The sequence below is a fragment of the Barbus barbus genome (assembly GCF_936440315.1).
Source record: "Barbus barbus genome assembly, chromosome: 21".
Taxonomy (NCBI): domain Eukaryota; kingdom Metazoa; phylum Chordata; class Actinopteri; order Cypriniformes; family Cyprinidae; genus Barbus; species Barbus barbus.
In genome coordinates, this window is record NC_136749.1 from 24,344,507 (window position 1) to 24,366,572 (window position 22,066).

A 22,066-nucleotide genomic window follows, 5' to 3' on the forward strand; every position below is an offset into this window, starting at 1 on the left:
GCCAGAGATTGAGATCTGATCTACACGATTTGTTCAGGGTGACTAAATCGTTTAAGCCGGGGACAGAGGACGCTAGAGAGAGAAGGTGGGAGATAAAAGGGTGGCCTTGGGGCACGATTCTCATAGGGAAATTTAGGTGGCCTAGCAGGGAAAGGAGGTCACTTTTGGAAATTTTTGTGGCCGAAGTATGGTTATTGATTACATTGGAAATTCTGTCAATTTTCTCTTTAGGGAGCGAGGCTTGGAATTTGACTGAATCGAGGCGAATTCCGAGGAACTCGAGGGAGGTGGCAGGTCCCTCAGTTTTCTCGGATGCGATTGGAATGCCTAGTTCGGAGAAAACTTTTTGAACTGTGCTGAGGTGGGTGGCCGGAGGAGAGTACCTGGGTGATACTATAAGGAAATCATCTAGCAGATGAATTAGGTAAGGGATGTTGTAATTATTAGCAAGGGTCCAGCACAGGGCTTCGGAAAGCGTGCCAAAAAATTTTGGGCTGCTTTTACAACCGGAAGTCAGACGGATGGCGAAATGGTATTTGTCACGCCAGTATACTCCGAAGAGATGCCAGAAGTCAAGATTTAATGGCATGACTTTGAAGGCTGAGGTGATGTTGATTTTTGCTAACCATGCTCCGCGGCTGGAGGATTTGATTAGTTGAATTGCTTGGTCAACATCGTGATAGCATAGAGAGAATTCTGAGAGGGGGATTAGACTGTTGATGCTGGGAACGTAACGATGCACTGGTTCCACTGCGCGACCCTTGTCGCGCATTTAGCTGAAAATAGCTTGTGATACGTGTAAAAGTGGCTTCTGCCGAATGACAGCGATAACAGAGAGATAATCATTTAGCTCCTTACACCTGTTTGGAAAAACTGAACAAATTACGTCTGTATATTTTCCAAATGCTAGAACGAATTCTGCAAGTGAAAGAATGCGATTGGAGCTAGAGGCTGAATCTTTAAGGGTCACGGAAAAAGCGCCACAGTCCAGGGATCAATAGCAATCTTTTTGCGGAATGGGAGATAGAAGAGATGCCAAGTCCAGGTCCATACCTGAGAGGATTTGGGTGCGGAGCAGAATGGACACAGATGGGGGCTCCATGGCCATGGCGTGAGCAGGAACTGCTGTTGGAACAGTCGTGTACAGAGTATGGATGGAGGATGGGCTGGAATAACGTTAGAGGGAAGAAGGCTGACGGGGGGAAAAGACAAGGCAGGCACCGTTTGCGGAGGCAGCCTCACACTGGGTTCTGTGCTCGTAGAAGGAAAGAAAGAAGTAGATGAGGAAATGTAGGGGGGATGCAGGCAAGAGACCGGAGCGGGACCTGATTGCGGAGGCAGCCTCACGCTGCGGGGTGCTCTGGAGATAGTTGGAAAAGAAGTAGGAGGAGGAAGGACCGGAGTGGGATTTTATGAGGAATGGGCGAGGCTGAGCAAATCTGAGGTGGGTAAAAGGTGAGCTTGGACAGGAGGAACAATGTTGTGGGCCCTTGGGAGCGTGTTTGAGGGGCTAAATTGGCCTTTAAAAGCAAAGGACTTAAGACCGTGGCCGCGAGACCTGCGCTATTGGGTTGGAGGCAGGAATTACGGCTGCTGGTGCTGTGCTGTGACTGGGGACGAAATACTGGAAGAGCCGGAGGCTGCCTCGGCCTCCGTGTTGAACGAGGTTGTCTCCGTGTTGTCTTGGCGAATTTGTGGGAGGGCACCGAGTAGGACGACCTCGTTCCTTACTGGTGTGGCCAGTTTGAGAACCGGAATTGGAGGAATCTGGGTTCGGCTGGGTGGCAGGCGGAGAATCCGAAGTATGGGAAAGTTCCTCGTCGGAGGTGAACAGCTAAAGCTCGTCAGGGTGAGACATGTTTCACAGAATAGGGCGGGGCCACTATGCGGGAAGAATTGTCGCTTGAACGGAACAATGACTGCTGCTTATATATGGTTGTGGCGATGATTGGCAGGACAAGATGATTAGGCTCCTCCCAAACCTACGTTGTGAACTTCATGTATTTTCATTATTCTCTATGGAGTGTCTCATTATTTTTGGTTTTGAGGTGAAATATGACTCAGTTTTCTGTGTTTCACACATTAACACCCATTGCCTTCCTAAATTCTGTTTCATTTGTAAATACTGTACCACACATCAGGGAACTTAATCTCAAATGTCTATGTATCATGCATAAATATGAAAGGAACACCAAGAAGACTAACTCAAAGTCTAAAACAGGTATTACCTAAACTAGACACGTGAGACAGATGTACAAACTTGGTATCCCTAATGGATGCTGGGACATGCTGGGAATAGGTAGTGCTGAAACCTCAGTGAAGTGTCAGTCTCAAGAGAACAGCCACACAGTGGAGCTGATGGGGCGGCAGGTAAGCAGCGCTCCTGTGACAGACTCCACAGGTACGGGGGGAAAAGTCTCCTCCACTGCTGGTGAGACTGAATGAGAATGAGGAACTCCCTGCGACAACAGCTGTAATCATGAAGGAGGATGCTGTCCACCGATCTGACAATGTTCGTCTAATAGCCCTCTGCTTTCTACAACATTTCTATATCGTATGGTGCTTGTTAAAGCAACGGAAGTCAAAATGTTTCATGCATCATAGATTTTTGGTGGGTGGAAGCAAGGCTGAGAAACAAGACAGATTTTTGAACACTGCTTTTTGAAAACCAAAAATAAATCCCTCAATTTTTGCCACACAATATTCTCTGGCTCAGAGTTATTCATTTGCTTCAGCTAAACTATGATACTGTGATCTCCTCTATCATGGATTAGATCCCCCTATTTGGCCACATAAAACCCATCAACAGACAAAAAGCTCAGTGTTTAGATATTCTTTTATTTAAATGATGAAAAATAAATGAATGCCCTGGAAACTTTGCATAATAACCTTACTTAAACTAAGAGATCAAAATTAACCAGTATTAAAAGGGGATAGTTCATATAAAAGTTAAGATAATTATTTACGCACCCTCATGTCATTTCAAAACTGTAAACTGTTATTTTTTCATGGGAAAAATACACACACACAAAAAGGGGTTTAAAACTGAAAATTTGCTGAAAATGTACTCACTCTCAGGCCATCCAAACTTGAGTTTGTTTCGTCATCTGAACAGATTTGGAGAAATTTAGCATTACATCACTGAATGAAATGAAAATTCACCAATTCACCACATCAATTCACCAATGAAACCTCTGGAGCGAATGGGTGCCATCAGAATGAGTCCAAACAGCTGATAATCCACAAGTAATCCACAAGACTCCAGTCCATCAATTAATGTCTTCCGAAGTGAAAACCTGAATGTTTGTAAGAAGGCATTTTAACGTGAAACGTCAATTTTAGTCCACAATCTGTAATAATGCTTCCTTCAGTGAAAAATGTCAGTCACTGTTGTCCTCTCACAGCAGAATCCACCAAAATATTTGTTTAGAACTGTTTTGGACTGTTTATGCTAGTAAACAGTGCAGGGTCTGTGCATATGTCTTTCCTGATTCAGACGACTTCTTCACAGTAGGATGCAATATTATAGAAGACTTGTACTTTAGCTGGAAGCACCAGTTTGAAGTTAAAAATGTCTAAAAATTTTGTTTATTGCAAACACAAATTTTCACTTGACAAGACATTAATTGATAGACTAGAGAGGTGTGGATTACTTGTGGATTATTTTGATGTTTATATCAGCTGTCATGACTCTCATTCTGACGGTACCCATTCACTGCAAATGATCTATTGGTGAGCAAGTGATGTAATCCTAAATTTCTCTAAATCTGTTTTGATGAAGAAACAAATCTACATCTTGGATGGCCTGAGGGTGAGTACATTTTTTGTTTTTGGTGAATTATATCTTTAGGAAATATGACACACGAGTCATATGGACTGCGTGTATGATTTATTTATTTTTTAGTTCTTTTTTGGATCTTGTCAGCCTGAGTTTACTAAGAACTCTCATTCTGATCAATGTTTTAAAAACGCTTTGTGTGTGTTCCTCAGAAAAACTTCAGAGCATTTGAGTTTGTTCCAACATAACAGAGTAAATAAAGACTTAAAAAAATATAATTTTACTTTCCTTAATGGAATTTAGCAGATTCTCTTATCAAGAGTGAGTTTAAAAAAGAGCTTCGGTTTTCATATGTAAAACTGCCAAGGTAAACAGATGGCAAGCTTGCACTTCTGAACGGTTATCTGAAAGCCGTGGCAGATATCTCCCTTGACAAGTATTTTACAAGCAATTACCTGGCAGAAACACATTCCGTAGGCTTGTCATACAGTAAAAATATCAAGTAACAGATAAACAAACAAAAACACTGCATAAAGGGCTAGCCTGGCAACAGCTATTCAGCAAATGATAAACTGGTTTGGATTATGCTGTTCACTCTGACAGGTAATGTCTACAACCTTTCCACTGTCATGTGTTATAACAAGTGTTTCTTGAGATGGAGTCACAGTTAAGGGTACATCAGCAGAAATACTTCACTTATGCTTCAACATCATAAACAAGCATAAACAAAAGGCAGATTACCTGCTGAACCTTCCTCTCATACCCTCATATCATACAGAGTGCCTCCACAGGGGAGCTGTCATCATAGATATATACTAGTGTTGTCACGATACTGGAATTTCTAACTTCGATACGATACCTTGAAAAATATCGATACTCGATACCATTTTCGATACCACGGTGAAAAAACTGCCACAATATTAAGGGGGTAATTTTTTTAATTTAAAGATAAATGTAACAAGTCGAGAACATGCGGTATATTTTACATGAACAAAAAAATGTCTTGAGGTACTGCATTTGTTGATTTATTTATTAATCTTGTATTAATCTTAGTTAAATGTTAATTGAAACTAACGTTTACTAATACATGTACTAATTACAATCCAAAGTTCTATTTGTTGATATTCTCATTTGCTTCATAACCAAAATATTTCCAGATATAGGGCCCTATAAAATCCGTTTTATTTTTTTCTACATTCAATTTTTTCCATTTTAATTTTTCTGGATTCCGTTTTTTTTTCCGTTAATTTTTCTGGACTCTTTTTTTTTTTTAATGGTCAAATTAAATGCTATTAATCTAAAAGCATGTCTAATTCATTAAAATCATGAAAATTATACAATTTAACATTTAATTTATTAAAAGTGTAACAAAAATGACACGTTTAGGGCCGTATGAAATGTTTTATTGTTTTCTCACCTTATGTTTTATTGTTACCAAATTCTGTGTTTTAGCATGTCTATTAGGCTATTTGAATGCATACAAACAATTTTTATTTATTCTTACAGTAGCCATATGAAATGTGTTTTCCCCCTCAGAAATTCTGTGTTGTGTATTTAAATTTTACTGGATATCAGATGAAGGCATAAAACTATTTTAATTAATTTATATTTGAATTAATGAAAATTAAACATTTACATTTTTTCCAAATGAAGGGGATTTACTATTAAAATTAAAATATTTTGTGATTATGTCTTTAAAAAAAAATTAACAGTAGTAGTAAGTAGTAGTATTATGTACATTCTACTAAATAATAGTAATATAGCCTATTTCTGGCACACGGTCTTTAATAAGTTAAACCGAACTTTTATTTTGACGGGTTGCCGTGAATACTTCTAAAGTTCTGTGTGTGTATGATATGACGCTAGTTATACTCAAATCAAATGGTAAAATGCTGGTAAAGTGCCTTTCAGATCAGTTCTGGAGATATTGTTGATGTATTTATGTCCTCATTGAGACGGCAGACGCTGAAATCACCGCGAGCGCCACATTAGTAAACACAACCGCAGGTGCAGCACATTCACACAGAGACGCGCAGAACATGCAGGATTCATATTTAAATCCACTTTTGCAGCTTAATATTTATAGATACTAGTCCATATTGCGATTTGATTTAAGTGTAATTACCTACTTTCGATTAAGTCATCCAAACTTTGACAAATTCCGTGACATTCCGCATTAAACTGTATATTCTGTGTTTATGACTGGATTCCGTGCGCGTTCTCTGCATCCCGGAGATCATAGATCCCTACAGATAGCGCTCCTGCTGTATTCTTTAACAACCAGAGCAGTCATCTTTCTATTCACTTCACTTTTGCTATTTAACCAGAGCGAAGGAGACGAGTGCGGTCACATGTGGTGCTTGTCCACACGCCTTTGGAGAGAAGTGAAAGTGACAGCTCGGCTAGTATCGGTGTATCGATACTTCGGGAAATTAATATTGGTACCGTTCAGATATTTCAGTATCGATATTTATCGAAATATCGATATTTTTGACAACACTAATATATACCATCTCCGCAAGACTCCAAAAGTTTCTTCCTTTTACAACAGAGTGCATTATAACCATAATATTATCAACACATAAAGCTCTTAACACTTTAGACAGCCTTGTAATTCAAGATCCAATGTGCATATCTTAAATGCTGACACATTCTTTGAAGTCTAATACTATCTTAAGGTCATTCATGAACTTTAAATTAAGTTTTGAATGTCTGGAACATGGAAGATCAACAAAATGGCAGCTTCTAAAATGTGTTCAGCTTTAAAGACGCACAAATGTTTATGAATAGTGCATCCTGTTGACAAAATGCTAGTGGAAACTCATGTTACTGGAACTTGAATTTATGTTTACCAAGCCTGGATTTCTTTGATAAAAAAAGTGTAAAGTGAAATATTATTCAAATTTAAAATACCTGTTCTCTATTTTAGTATATTAGAAAATATCATTTATCCTGTAATGCTGGATTTTCAACAGCTGTTACTCCAGACTTCAGTGTCATATGATCCTTCAGAAATCATTCTAATATGCTGATTTTCTGCTCAACAAACATTTTTGTGAATACCATGGATTTTTTCAGTATTCTTTGATGAATACAAGTTCAAAGGAACAGCATTTGAAATATTTACATTTTTACCAAAATATTCTATCTTATTATCACTTCTGATTAATTAAATGCATTTTTGTTCAATAAAAGTTCTAATTTTTTTTTTTTTTTAATACTGACCCAATTACTGATTACTGACCCAAAGCCAAAGCAACATTTGTCTTAGAAAGACCTTTTGATGGAAAATGTTGTATTTACAAACAACAAACATATGGGTCTTTTAATAAAAGTAAAGTCATTTGCAGTCTTTGTGTGGAAGAATTACACAGAAAATCATGTTTAAATAAAGAAATAGGTATAGAAAGTAGCTGCATTAAACATAATAGTGTAAAAAAATATTTATTCCAATTTATAACAAAAAATCAATTCAAACCTATAAAATATTTGGTTGACAGTGGAAGCTGTCAAAAACAATTTGTGTACATACACTTTAGATATGCATACCTATGAATATTAATGAGATAATTTCAGTATAGGTAATATATCAAATGCATCAGCACACAACATGACAGCTGAAACATTTTGAATGTTGTGGTGATATGTTCTGGGCAATAGATTCAGGAATAAGCAATAAAGTCATTTAGCCTGTTTAAATCATCAAAATTGAAGGGTTGTGTGTGCAGTAGTCCACTTAAGGTCCCTGTTTAAATTATGTGGGCTCTATTCCTCCCCTGTCAGTTTCTTAGTGCTATGATGGGTTTAAAAACAATGTAAAGCATTCGGTTTGAACCCTTCATGATGATCTCAATGTAAAAATCAACAGCGCTGTTTATAAATGAACCTGTATTTGTGAGGTGAAGCCCACTCTGTTTGTTCCCAACAGGAACGGGCTCTGGGTGCTTAATCATTTCTGCAGAGGCAGAGGCCACGAGTCATCTCCAGAGCCTGGTGGCTTTGATTATTCTTATATTAGAGACAGTAATATAATCAAATACGCCTATAGGATTATATAGGATTTTGTCAAAAAGCAATATAAATAATACATGCAAATCATGCTATGTTTGCCAGATGGTAAAAAACAACAATGTGATCTCTTAGAATTGATTTAGAAGATGATTTATGGCGGTGGTTCTCAGATGGTTTTGCTTCACAACAGATTTTCCAACAAAGCAGGAAAAAAAAATAGAAAAACAAACAAGTGCATTATTAATATTATCATGAAAAGCACGGCCCTGATAATATGCTAAATTCTACACTTCTCTTGAATGTCTGAGATTCAAACCTGCAGTCTTTTGATGACAAATATACACTTCTATTCTTCTTTTTTTTTTAAAGACTTTATGCATTGATTTACATTGATTAAAATTTACATTGAGAAAAAAAATCTATTTCAAATAAATGCTGTTCATTTGAACTTTTATTCATCAAAGAATCATTCCTCCAAAAAAATAAACATGATAATGACAAGAAATATTTCTTGAGCAGCAATTCAGCCTATTAGAAGGATTTCTGAAGAATCATGTAACAATTCAGCTTTGCTATTACAAGAATAAAGTATATCTTAAAATACAGTTAAATAGAAAGAAGTTATTTGAAATTGTAAAATTATTTCACAATATTACTGTATTTCCGATCAAATAAATGCAGCCTTGATGAGTCTTCAAAGATTTTAAAAATGTTATAGAGCCCAACCATTTGAACAGTAGTTTATACAACCAATAATGTGAAATAAAAAACTGTTTTCTAAACTTCAGTGAAGTTTGATTAAGGTTTTAAGCACATTCTAATGATGACTTGTTGCCAACACATTATTATTATTATTATTAAGTATCAAGCATTCTGCATCATTTCACTTTTGCTAAAAACAAACAGGAGTGCCACGTCAGATGCAACCTGTGAAACCCATTTCCATGTTACGCCTTCCTCTCAACAAGATAACTGCATTTTCTCTCCCATCTCAGCAGGTAATTTCCTCTCCTTACAGCCAGTGTGCCTAATTTGACAAATACCAATAATGGCTCTCAACAGAGAATGAATGATGCAGTCGACTGGAATCTCACAGGAGTCTTGCATCCTGCCATCTCAGCTCATTTAGCCTTATTTCCAGTCATTTACAACAAACCAATTATTCACTTGGATGTGATCGTCTCATCAGCCTGCTCGGTTACATGAGGAGGGGAACAAGACCGCAGGCAGCTACTGAAAATGAATCAGCTCATTATTCTTTAGAAAGTTGGCTAATTAGTTGGGACATAACACGTTCTGTAAATGGAGAAGCATTAAATGCTTGTGACACACAAGGAACCCATGAACGGTAAGCAATTATCTAATGAAAAGATGGAATCCTGAAAAGGATCAGCCTTGATTCACAACTAAATTGCAGGGATGAAATCTGATCTCATACATGCATGATTTAAAATATATATTGGATAAAGGAATGTAAAGATAGGAATGATATGAAGGAAAACTGGAAACCAAAAAATACTTGAATGTTATATGAGATATAAACTCCACAACTACTGTACAATCAAGATTTCTAGGAATGTTCTTGGAAACAGCCAAGACTTTACCATATACACTGCCATTCAAAAGTTTGGGGTCGGTAGATGTTTGGTTTTTTTTACATTTTTGAAAGAAGTCCCTTATGCTTACTACAGATTAATTTGTTGGATCAATCAAAAACAGTGAAAACAGCAACATTGTGAAATATAATTATTATCATTTAAAATAACTATTTTGTATTTTAATATATAATTTATTCCTGTGATGGCAAAACTGAATTTTCAGCAGCAATTACTCCAGTCTTCAGTGTCACATGATCCTTCAGAAATCATTCTAATATACAGATGTTGTGTGGCTTAACATTTTTGTGAAATCCATTTTTTCAGGATTCTTTGATAAATCAAAAGTTCAAAAGAACAGCATTTGTTTGAAATATCTCATATCTTTGAAATAGTCTTTATTGTCACTTTTGATTAATTTCATCCTTGCTACATTAACTTATTTGTTTCTTTCAAAAGAAAACCCCAAACTTTTAAATAGTGTATATGTAAAAATATTTTTTTGTATATATTTTTTCAGATAATGCATGTAAATTTTAGTGTGAGATATTGTTTAAAACGTATTTAGAGGTAATAAACAAGGTACAGAAAAGGTCAAAAGTCATTGTGATTTCTTATCATGCCACGTTTTTACCAGTACATTTGGTACAGTAACTTCATATCACGTCATATGAAATACACTCACCAAAATAATTGTAATGTGGTCACTGTATTTTTACAGTAAACTTCCACCAGACGTGCGGTTGAATGATTGCATATACAGTATTTACATAATGCTGTTAATGTTTCCTCTCTCCGGCTCCCATATCTGAGATCTCGTGAACATCTAGCTATTTTAGCAGTAAAATAAAGTCTGTCTACGAACATGTTCAAGTTAAATAAATTCTTGCATGTTACTTGCTTTAATTGTTCACCACCATCTGGACACTGAAGGAATCGCATCTTTATAAATGAAGACTGATTTGCCAAGAAAATTAAATTTAAAGTACTTTTAAAAGTATAGTATAAAATAAAAAATAAAAAAAATAAAACTTATTAAATAAAATTTGACATTTGTTGTAATTAAAAGCCACGTGACTAATATTTTGTTTATTGGTTTCATAACCGTTTTGTGTCCAAGTTAAGCGTGCAGTTAAACAAATTCAACAATTAATAAAGGAAATTTACTTCAGTATGCTTCTCAAGTTAATCTTACAGCTCAACATTTTATCCAGGCTTCGAATTAATTAAAAACTTAAATGGAAAAACGATAAGCAGAGTTACGCACAAAATAAAACATTAACAACTTTATAAACAGACTCTCAGACATTAGCTGAAGCACAAGTGCCTCTAATCAAGTTCTCTACTACTGTAAGTTATTAACAAAAATGATCCCCATCCTCTTTTACTTTAACGTGATTAGAGTGCAAATAAAAGCGAGAGCTTCTGTCTGAAGCACCTGCGCTCGCGAGAGCTACTGCAGTGAGAGATGAGAGAGCGTTTCACTCACCTTTAACGAACATGAAAAATAATTCCAGGTAAATTGTTGCTTCGCTGCTTGTCATCAAACACAGAGCACTGAGCAGACATGCGCTCCACACAAGGAGTCGAGCTCCATCCTCCAGCCGCTGTGCAGATGATTGAAAGTAAAGTAGAGCTCGTGCATCTCGCGCACCGGTCCCTCCCCTTCACGCGCAACGGAGGACCCTTTCAGCGGTTACGCGGACTTTAATGGGAGGTACTACAGGTAAACAGAGTCGATTTTGCTCATTCTCCTTAATTAAAATTAAACGTGCCGTATATAAACACAAAATAAGTATTGATCATAAATTGCGGATTTAAACTGGTGTTCTAGCCGGTGCCCAAGCTGATGCTCGACTGGTTTATCAGCCTAAAAGTGCTTTAAAATCAGATCACCAAATTTTATTTATTTTTTTCCAACAAAGAGTGTAAATAAACATGCATCTTATTGAGCCTGTAATGATCAACTTTGCTGATCTGAAATGGTTCCTGCTGTCAGCTGGCTGATTTTATATGGGTTTTGGGCACTTTCAAGCTCAATTTGGCTGGACAGGGTCTTATTATAAAATATTTAATTTATATGCAAAACGTTGCTTAAAAATGGTCGTAAAATCAAATAAAAAGTTAAAATTGTTATCCAACCAAAACCATAATTTATCCCTGTCGTATACCTGAAGTGGAAATCGTCTTCAAAGGCAAGTGTTTGGTTATAGGTAGATGGTAACCATGCAGGCAGCGACATCTAGTGTTAGCTTTAAAAAAATTAAATTGAACAAAAAGCCAGACCACTTCAAGGACGTAAACAATAATAAAGGCGTTGTAACGCTACTGCGCATGTCTGGTCCTGAAGCATTTCCGGTAGCGCCATATTTAAATCTAAACCTACAGCGCATAATTTTTAAGTCTAGCGAAAACTTAAGTTAGGTATTAAAAAAAAAATAGAATTACCCTTTAAATATGATTGAGGTGCAAACTTGCAAAGAACATTAAAAGTAGTTTTCCGGAGGGCTCTGACATGTAAGTTACACGAGAGATGGCGGTAAAAGCGTATGGCAGTCTGGATGCTTTCAATTAATAATTAAAGCAAAACAAACAGTTACTTACGATCTTATCATGGCTTGTGCTAAGATGTCCGGGGAGGTTTTTGGTGGACATTTAACTTGCATTGCTGGGTCAGTCTGTATGTCTACGCATTCATTTTTATTTGTACAGCGCTTTTCACAACATGTCTTTTCACTGCAGCTTTACAGAACATGCATGTTTATTACAACACTAAATGAATGCTAGTAAGCTAGTCACTTCATAATAATAATAATTTGTTACATTTATATAGCGCTTTTCTGGGTACTCAAAGTGCTTTACATAGAAGGGGGGGGGGGGTCTCTCCTCATCCACCACCAATGAGCAGCATCCACCTGGATGATGCTCCAGAAGGCCCACCACACACCAGCTTACTGGTGGAGAGGAGACAGACGATGAAGCCTATCAGTGTATGGGGATGATTAGGAGGCCATGATGGTCAGAGGCAAATGGGGAAATTTGTCCAGGATGCCGCTTTTTCGAAGGACGTCCTGGGATTTTTAATGACCAGAGAGTCAGGACCCCGGTGTAACGTCTCATCCGAAAGACTTCATGCCATTATTACTGACATCATTCGTTTTATAATGTGTGCTTAGTTTGGTCAAGTTTGTTGCTGTGGAACAGTGCTAGAAAGCTTTTGAATGCTCTGAGCCATCATGTGGTCACAAATAAACAAGATGAATGCGATTCAATGCTGGCTACCGTGTTTTGCATAAACCTTTAGATTTTTTAAGATGAAAGTATAGCCTACATGCAGATTAATAAATGCGCACACACTACATACAGTATATATGTGGGTATGCATGCACATTTACTGTAAACCCACATACAGGTAAAAAGTGTGGCCACTATTAATGTTTTTTAAATAAGTCCAATGCTCATCAAGCCTGCATTTAATTGATCAAAAATATAGACAAAAACAGTAATATTTTGAAATATTTAAATTATTTTAATACAATTTAAAATAATGGTTTTCTATTTTAATATGCTTTAAAATAATTTATTTCTGTGATCAAATCTGAATTTAACAATTACTCCAGTCTTCAGTGTCCCGTGATCCTTTAGAAATCCTTCTAATATGCTGATTTATTATCAGTGATGGAAAAAGTCGTGGTTCTTAATATTTCTTTATAAACCGAGATAATTTTAGTATTCTTTGAATAAAAGAACAGCATTTATTTGTAATAGAAATGTTTTGTAACAACTTGCACTAAAGTTTGGGGTCGGTATTTAAAAACTTTAAGAATATGAATACATTTATTCAGCAATTTTTTTAATTGATTTTAAAAAGTGATAGTAAAGACATACTGTTAGGAAAGATTGCTATCATTTTGAAAAGTCCTGTCAGGATTCAATCAATCCTGTATAAAGTACACAGGTTCCAGAAAAAAATATTAAGCAGCACAATTGTTTCCAACACTGACAATAACCAAGTATCAAATCAGCATATTAGAATGATCTCTGAAGGATCATGTGACACTTAAGACTGGAGTAATGGCTGATCAAAATCCTGCTTTGCATCACAGAAATATAAAGAATATTAAAACAAAAAGACATTTTAAATTGTAATTTGACAAATTAATCTAGAAGAAAGTCACGATTCCAATATTTCGGATACATGTCTCAAGTGATTAAACCAGCTATAAATCACTGATTTGCCAAGCCTTAACAAGCATGCTTCCAAACAGGCCACACACACAAAAAAAGTCTGATATTCGGAGCCATTTATTGCTTAACTGGAATGGAGAGGTTTACAAAAACAGTGCTGTAAAATGTTCCATGTGACTTTTTGTAGAAACAATGCTGGTATTCAAACAGACCCACAAGACATTTCATTTTAAAAATCAACAAAATCCTTAGCAATAATTAAACTTAGCAGATGATTGATCCATATCTTAAAATAGATTAATAAGAAAGTGGCTTTTAAAGAATCAACACTATCAAGATTTAAAATCTACACAATGCTCAATTAACAGAAAGCAGCAGTCAGTTATACAGCATAGGAGGGTGGAAGCGTAAGGCAGATTAGTGTCTCAGAAAACTTGCAGTCCGTTCATCTCCGTGGGCATTTCAACAAACGCATTTGGGCCTATACCTCCAAATAAAGACCAATATCTGTCAAGGTACTAAACTTCCATTAGATTTAACGCTTCATAGATCAACACGCTCACAAAAACACGACCTGGGCTCACATGGAACAAGATAAAGCACAAAAAATATACAACATTTCCACACAATATAAAAATGACATTTCAATAAAAGAAAACAAATCTATGACTGTACACCCCTGACGTCCCTTGCACAGAAAAACAATCACAGGGCCATAACATCTTCATCTTGCTGTCACCTCATTCATTTCAACAGCTCACTAAATACCTTTACAGTAATTTAATGACATTTCTTTACAGTGCAAGTGTTAAAAGAAATTTCATGATTTTGTTAGCCTTTTACCCAATATTATATTCATATTCCTGTGCCATAAAACCGGTAATAATAAATCATTGTCGACATCATCAAAACCCTGATTTTTCTGCAAAATATATTATTTCAGGAATGCATATATAACAAAAAAATAATCAGGAATGAGTACTTCAAGAAATACAGTGCATCTTTTCGTACTTGTTAAATCATAAATTGTGAAAAAATTGTGCCGCACATACACTCCAACAAGGATGTGATGACTTGTGTAATCAAACAAAAGTATACGCTGTATGGCCAAAATATTTTTTGTTTGCTTTACAAAAGGATATCAGTGTGAAAATAGTAATGGCAAAATAAAACAATCCCCACACAGAGAAATCGCTATGTAAGAATGTTGTCTACTAAAATTATGACTTATGAAAAATATAAAAATAAGGCACAATATAGAACATGCCAGTTAGTAACTGACTGAAATGGAAATATTACAAAATTTTTGCTTTGGGTAAAAACACTTCTCATGTATAAAAAAAAAAAAAAAAAGTTGGACAAATGGGAAAAAGCTTTTGAAAACGGCTTGTTTTGTTTCAGTTCATCGAGTCAGTTCCATTAGCATTAAGTTTCTCACTCTCTGGTCTGGGTGTGTGGTCTGCTTGTTGATTGTTTCCCTTTCGGCAAGGAATACCGCGATTTTTCACGAACAAACCAAAGTCAATAAAGAAGGCCACCGTGGCCAGGAAGCCAAATGCCTGTAATACAGGAATGACAGTTAAATGTTAGCCGGTCAGCAGCAGCTATTTTGTCATATCAACTAAAAAAAACAAATCTAGCGCCATCATACCACTGCGCCCTGCTCCAGACCCGTCTGGCCATTGTCTGCCGCAAACACAATGCTTGCAAGGAGGAACAGTATTGCCATGGCTGATGTGTATCCAAAATCCTATGAAAAAATAAAAAGTTTAACTGTACATCGGATAAAATTATATCCTCTAGAATAAGTGATTCTGACTGGTCAGGAGCGGTCAAGCATTTTTGTATAAAACAAAATGTATAACAAAACAAAAACTTAATATAATATTCTAAAGTTATTATATTTAACATTTGTAGATTTGTAATATTGTAAAAAAAAAAAAAAAAAAGTTTTTTGACTTACCAGAGTAGGCCAGCTGTTAATTCCAACTCTCTGGTGCAGCGGTGTGGCCAGGAGGATGAGGAGCAGCAGTGTGAAGAGGAATGCTGTGCAACTGACAAATTCAAAAAAGTAGAGTGGTCCACATTGCAAACAGTTGGACACGACCTCCTCCATCACAAAAGCCACAAACGAAAGGAGCTGAGGGGACACAAACGAAATCCAAGTGCATTAATTAACCACCAGGTGGCAGTATCAGCTTATTTTTCATTTCAATAACTATCCCGTCTACAAGACAATATGAATGGTTTGGGTGTTTTTAGATTTTCTTAAATGACAAAATATTGTCTTTAACACACTGTTAGAGAACATGCATCAGTCACAATTCGAAACTGAGAGAAAACCAGGTGTGATGTAAATGCATCAGCATCAGGTAGGAGATTCCCAACAGTGTGAAGAAGCTATTTACCCAGGAAATTCACTCCGAAAACTGATATTCATCATCCTGAGCGCTATGTCTTAGTCACATGTACACTATTAAAAGGTCTTCCAGTCCAAAGGTTAAATTTTCACTGTTACACCAATTCCAGGAGACTTTCCACTCAATTTCCCTTTAGAGAACTGAAACTGGTCAAAAATGATACTGTAACTGATGTAGTCATGCTAGTAACTTACTCAACTGTACTATAAAGAGAAGTCCCTCAAAATAACTCAGCATTTTTTGTTGTAGTGAATACGTCAAACATCTCTGCTGTTAAAACTCTGGGGTTGGTAGTGAAATAATTTCTTTAAACTATTAATAAAAGGCATAGCAATTTGCTTAGAGTTTGAGAATATAAAATATAGTAAAGTAAGTAAAATATACATCCATAAATCACTATGACAATGGGGAATATAGAAAATAATAAAATGTCACTTTTATAACAAATAACTGGTATTTGACATTTAACTGGTAAAATTCAGGGCAAAATGGGAAAACCTGTATAACTGGCAGTAAGGAGGAAGAGGAAATCCTAACAGCATGCTCATTTATGCAAAACAAAATTTCATAAGAAGCAACGTCAAAATGACAAAGCCAGACTAGCCCAAACGTCTGACTCATAATGTCTGTATCGAGCTTTGACAGCCCTGACTGCTAGGAAGGAACAGGGTAGGTTCACATGCAATTGTTATTGTCGCTTAAGAAGCAGAACCTTATCTCTACCACACAGAATCCATTCCAAACCCTCCATCCAAACAAGCTGGATAAAACAGCTGCTGTTCACCACCCAAAAAAGGACTTATTTTAGACATGACCTAAAATGTAACCAAGCAAACTGAAACCACAAAGAAATAATTTGTCTAAAACGGAAACGAACAAAGCTTCATTCCTGGAAAACATGCATAAAAACGTAAAGTTAATGCTAAAATTGATCAGCATTTTGGAATAGACCGTCCTCAGCAAAAAGCAAAGCATTTCTTCACAATACATTAGTCACTTGACTGTGGTCAACAGTCTCTGTTCTGATGAATGCATTGTGGGTAGACTGATTTCATAAACAAAACCTGAGTAAAAAAAAAAAAAAAAAAGCTGTCTTACAAACTCAAACAGTTCTTTTAAAAATACACAGAATATCAAGTGTCAAGAACTAAAAAAAAAAGAAAAGAAAAAAAAATCACTGACTTTTTAAAAATTGAAACAAAGCAGCTGCAAATTCCCACTTGTAAATGACTAATACACTGCACTGGGTTTATGTAGCACAAAAAATATATATATGCTATGGTTTGTGGGCAATAATTTGATAAAGTGGTTTGGAGGTAGATGAGGAAAGATACTCTTCTCACTGAAGGGCCTCTAAGAACCAGCTTCAGCAACTAATCTAGATGAGGTGTCATCTGGAAAGTACCAAGGTGTTCCAATGTTGAATAAGTGGAAAAGGAAATTAAAAGTAGGGAATTTCAAGGGCATCCAGAAGACACCAGCTAATGAACATTCATAATTATAAAAAAAATTAACTAACATAACTTAAAACTTGAGAAAGAAAAGGCATTGTGTACATTTGTAATATAATTTACATTTGTATACAATTTGAACTGTATAGGATTAAAAAGCAAGTCTCTGTTCCGATTAATAACATGCTGTTCAGTGTCATGAGAACAACACTTGGGTACATGGACTAAAAACTCCAGTGGCAATTTCCCTGAATACACTGCAGGAGAAACTCTTGAAAAAATCTAATTCCCAGAAAAGCATGAGACCAGGCCCTGGGCTGTAGGGGCAGTTACTTACAAAGAGTATATTTGTCTCAATGTTGACCTCTCTGTGGTAATTACTGGCTAACTTTAATGTGTTCTGAAGCGTATTTCCCTGTACTTAAAGATTCTTGCTTACAGTATGCGATTTTGAATGTCATTTAAGTCCTTGACTCACCACAATGTACTGTGAAAGTTAAGAATGAGATGGTAATTGAATTTAGCATCTGCTCTCTAACTGCATTAACAGTTTAAAGGCAGACAGTCATTTCTTACACCTGATATCACTTAGTTTGTCACATGCAAGCAGACAACGCCCTTTGGTCTTTCCAGCTGTGACCTTGCGAATTCAAACCCTTAGAATAGTGACAATCAAGTAGTAACACCCTGAGAAGAATTAATGCTAAAAGCTAAAGATCAAGACGATAAAATATGTAGAGTCTGAAAATTTCAGACTGCATTGAAAATCAGGGACTCAAAATCTAATTTAGCCCAGAAAATAAACTGAAAGGATTTTATTTTAAAACAAAAGAAATGCTATGAATTAAAATGCATGAGAAAAAAAAATGGATTCTTCACCATTTCTTGATTACCCTTCAAATCAAATGGTCAGATTCCTTGCTTTCAATAAAGCACATATACATTTCTCATATCTTTTAAAATGGAGCATCAGGTTTTGCACAAACCTGTTGAGCCCATATACCAGTATTTGGGATTTATAAGATATGGTGTAATGCTTATTGTGTGCTAAGTAACAAACACTGCAATGAATGAATGATGGTGGACCTCACACAAAATAAACCAGGACCTCGCCTCATATGAGTCCACTGAATGTCTTTGCAAAGCACAAGCAATATCTACTAAATAGCCACTCAAACAATAGTATTCCTTAGTGAACCAAGATGCGTGCATGTTCTGCGTCGTCATAAATTATAGAAGTCAGTTTGACATAAGGAAGATGCCAAGGAAATGGAGGGAATTTCTAACTTCAGTCTAAACTGCTGTACAAAAAGCCCCATGAGCAACAGCCAAGCAGCATATGACCGTGATGCTAAAATGGCCATGCTTGTTTAGAAAATATGCTTGTCATTATTAAATGCAGGCAAAAAAGTTGCCATTCCTCACTCTCACCCAAGGACTTGTTAAACATAATTTGCATTGTCAAGGATGCGTGAGACAGGTCAATGGATTCATCCGGCAGAATCTTTCATTAGCATGTAACAAAAAACACATTATACTGATGAACACTATCAGTAGTCATATTTTAGCCCCACCTTTTAGAGTTTAATGAACTGCCAGCGTTCTTGTTTAATATTACTCACCTTTATGGAAACTCACACACTTTTCCAATAATGCTAGCTTAACTTGAATTGTGTTTTGAACGGTCTTTAAACCGGATTAACCACTCATTTACAATAATGACCTCTTATTCAAACCGTGTCCCAATGTACTTAGGTTTGAGTATTTTACATTAGGCTACTATAAAAGAAAGTGCATATATTAGAACATTTAAAGACTGTATTGAGATATCACATAGGCTAAATTATGATCACAGTAGCCTACATGTAAACATGGTCGCATTTGTGTTTTCAGACAAAACATGAAACATGCTGCTTACCACTTCAACCACTTTTATCACGAATCTAACTTTATCCAGGTTCTCTGAAGGCACGATGATCCATTTTCTGGATTTGGCCTCCTGCGCTGTTGTTGTGGTGTTGTACACCGTGTCTGCGGTGGCCATACTGTAGCTAAATCTGAAAACGAGAGGGAATAAAACAGTTTAGCGATAAAAGCGTTTAGAATTCAGCAACGATACATATGTGATACTGCAAAGGAAACAAAGTAACGACGCGTCGATAGCTGGTGGTGTTCACGCTGAGAAAAGCGAAAGTAAAGCAGTCAAAGTCAAGTCTAAGTTAACAGAATTGATCGACAATCGATACAAACACAACTGCAAAATGTGTGATAACAATATTGATTAATACTTAAGAGTAAAATACCTCGGTAATGTGCTCTGTTTATGCTGTTCACGCGTCCTTTGTTTGGGCTACTTGTGTTTCACTTCCCCACTCCCTTCAGTTTTCTTTATCGAGGAAGGACTTCCTACGGAGGTTAATGAAGGTCTGCGGCCATGCGCGCTATTTGCAACTTCAGCGTGCCTTTTATGTAGATTGTAGTAGCCTACTTTGGTCATTTATGTCTTAAACTTTGAACATTTAATAAAATATTAATTATGACGTTTAAAATTATGATTATCTAAACCAAAAATAAAATAATCACAAATAATTTCAATGTTTATTGTGTGGAAAAATGTATTCTAAATAAAATAATAATAATAAAAAAAAAAAAATCTCATATGACTCTCCCTCATTTGTAGGCATTTCTACCGCATCAAATAATTTTGGCCTTAATAAAGTTTAGTGAAAGCTACATGCTTACCTGAGGCAATGGAGCATGTCTGAGACCCTGTCCCTGGACTACAAAACCAGTCATCAGGGTCAGTCTTTTGAAAGCTGAATAAATAAGCTTTCCATTGATGTATGGTTTTTTAGGATAGGACAATATTTGGTCGAGACACTGCTATTTGAAAATCTGGAATCTGTAATATTTTACAAATTAAAATATTGAGAAAATTGCCTTTAAAGTTGTCCAAATGAAGTCCTTAGCGATGCATATTTCAATCAAAAATGAAGCTTTGATAATATATTTACGGTAGGAAATTTACTAAATATCTGCATGGAACATGATCTTCACTTAATATCCTAATGATTTTTGTCAAAGAAAAACTAATCGATAATTTCAACCCATGCAATGTATTGTTGGCTATTGCTACAAATATACCCGTGCTACTTAAGACTGGTTTTGTGGTCCAGAGTCACATATGTGATGTGTGAACAAAATTACAAAAATTAAAAAAGTAGTATTTTATTGTGCAACAATTTCAATTGAGCTGTAATTTTGTCAAATTATTGGAAAAATGTGAGAATATTATTCCATTGTTTGTACTGAGGATGCATAAAATGCTGGCTTTTAAAACAGCCTTTGAAAAACAAGGGATTCTGACATTTCGCATCATGCATGTGGTCTTTGCTGTAAAAAAGATTTTACTTAGAAAATGCATTAGAGTTTGGAAGATGATGCTGATAAGCAGCTAATGAGAAAACGTGCTTTTAATTCCCATCTTTAACAAAGGCTGTTTATACTCTGGGTCTTTGTGGATCCATCAGTTTTCTCTCCTCTTTAATGAATTTGATTAGATCTCTATATAGGTCTTAACCTTTCTGTATAATGAAATGAACTTTTGTAAAGACGGATGTGAACTAACTAGAGTTTGAATCTTAATATCCTGATAAACTTTGCATAGACAAACATAAACTACACTTGTCTCATATTTAGAGTTCATGTTTTTGGATTCTAGCCATTTCATTACAAATCTACTGTTAGAGTTGATCCTGTGAGAAAGGCAGTAGGACTTTCATGCACTCTGTGTCTTAGCATACACACACACAAACCTGTTTGGAGTCAATAATAATTGCTAATGGTGCGTAAGATAAAAAGTCTTATCTTATCAAACTAAACCATCAATACAAAGAAATTCTGAATCTCAACTCCCACAATAATGCACAAACCCTTCAAAATAATTAGTCTATTTTAAGCAATTATTATGCAAATAATTAACCTTTTTCTATTTGTTTTTTTATTTCTCTATTGTCCTTAAAAAAAAAACATTGTATTTTATAATTTTTTTTCATACTATTTTGTCATTGTAAAAGTTTGAAAAAGTTAAGTCTACCTGATTACATACAGAGTGTTTTGTTTGTCATTTAGCAGGACAGACTTTGGTAAAGAACAAAGCATTAGCATGTGTGAGTATTCTGAACCCTGCCTAACTTTTCCCGGGGCACTGTCGGAAGAAAAAGTGAATCAATTTTACCAATGTTACCGGCTCTTTAATCTTGAAATAATAAAAATACAGTTGAACTGGGATCTGATTTCGAAATCCTCCTTTAAAGAAGCTCCATTCTTTTGCAATTACTTCATGACCACTTCATGAGAGAATGAAGGCACCACCTCCAGAGGTCACCACCAGAGGTCAGTCATTTCCAGCTTTACTGACTTACTAAAGTTTTGCTCCAGGTTTTGTGGCATTTGAAAATTTGATTTGAATCCTTAAAGCAGCTAACAAATTGAACACTTTAAAACTCTCTAAATTACTTGCAGTATATATTGATTAATCCCCTTAAGTTTAGTTTACGCATAGTTTGTTTTTATATATTTATGTATTTATTATTTGTAAGTAATTATTTTGTTTGTATACAT

The 22,066-nt window shown here is 35.8% G+C and overlaps 2 protein-coding genes across 2 annotated transcripts in view; both read right to left on the reverse strand.

Moving 5' to 3' along the window:
• Positions 1–10,980, reverse strand: part of LOC306887126 (copine-4-like) — a 62,040-nt gene extending 51,060 nt beyond the window's left edge. The window contains exon 1 of the mRNA XM_079444663.1: positions 10,874–10,980. The gene's annotated coding sequence lies outside the window, so the exon portion shown is untranslated. The remainder of the gene's footprint in view (positions 1–10,873) is intronic.
• A 2,691-nt stretch (positions 10,981–13,671) lies between these two features.
• LOC306887394 (CKLF-like MARVEL transmembrane domain-containing protein 6) lies at positions 13,672–19,914 on the reverse strand. Its single transcript, XM_079445080.1, has 5 exons — positions 19,747–19,914; positions 19,362–19,500; positions 15,536–15,712; positions 15,224–15,322; positions 13,672–15,131 (listed from the first exon to the last, which is right to left on the reverse strand). Exons 2-5 carry the CDS (start codon positions 19,485–19,487, stop codon positions 14,970–14,972), a joined length of 564 nt encoding a protein of 187 aa, XP_079301206.1. The 5' UTR covers positions 19,488–19,500; positions 19,747–19,914; the 3' UTR covers positions 13,672–14,969.
• Positions 19,915–22,066: the final 2,152 nt, after the last annotated feature.

Excerpts from the sequence above, each read along its gene's own strand:
- LOC306887394 (XM_079445080.1), bottom strand. The coding sequence starts at position 19,487 with ATGGCCACCGCAGACACGGTGTACAACACCACAACAACAGCGCAGGAG. Across the intron at positions 15,323-15,535 it reads TTAACAGCTGGCCTACTCTG|GATTTTGGATACACATCAGC; the intron begins GTAAGTCAAAAA and ends ATTTTTTCATAG. Across the intron at positions 15,132-15,223 it reads GTCTGGAGCAGGGCGCAGTG|GCATTTGGCTTCCTGGCCAC; the intron begins GTATGATGGCGC and ends CCTGTATTACAG.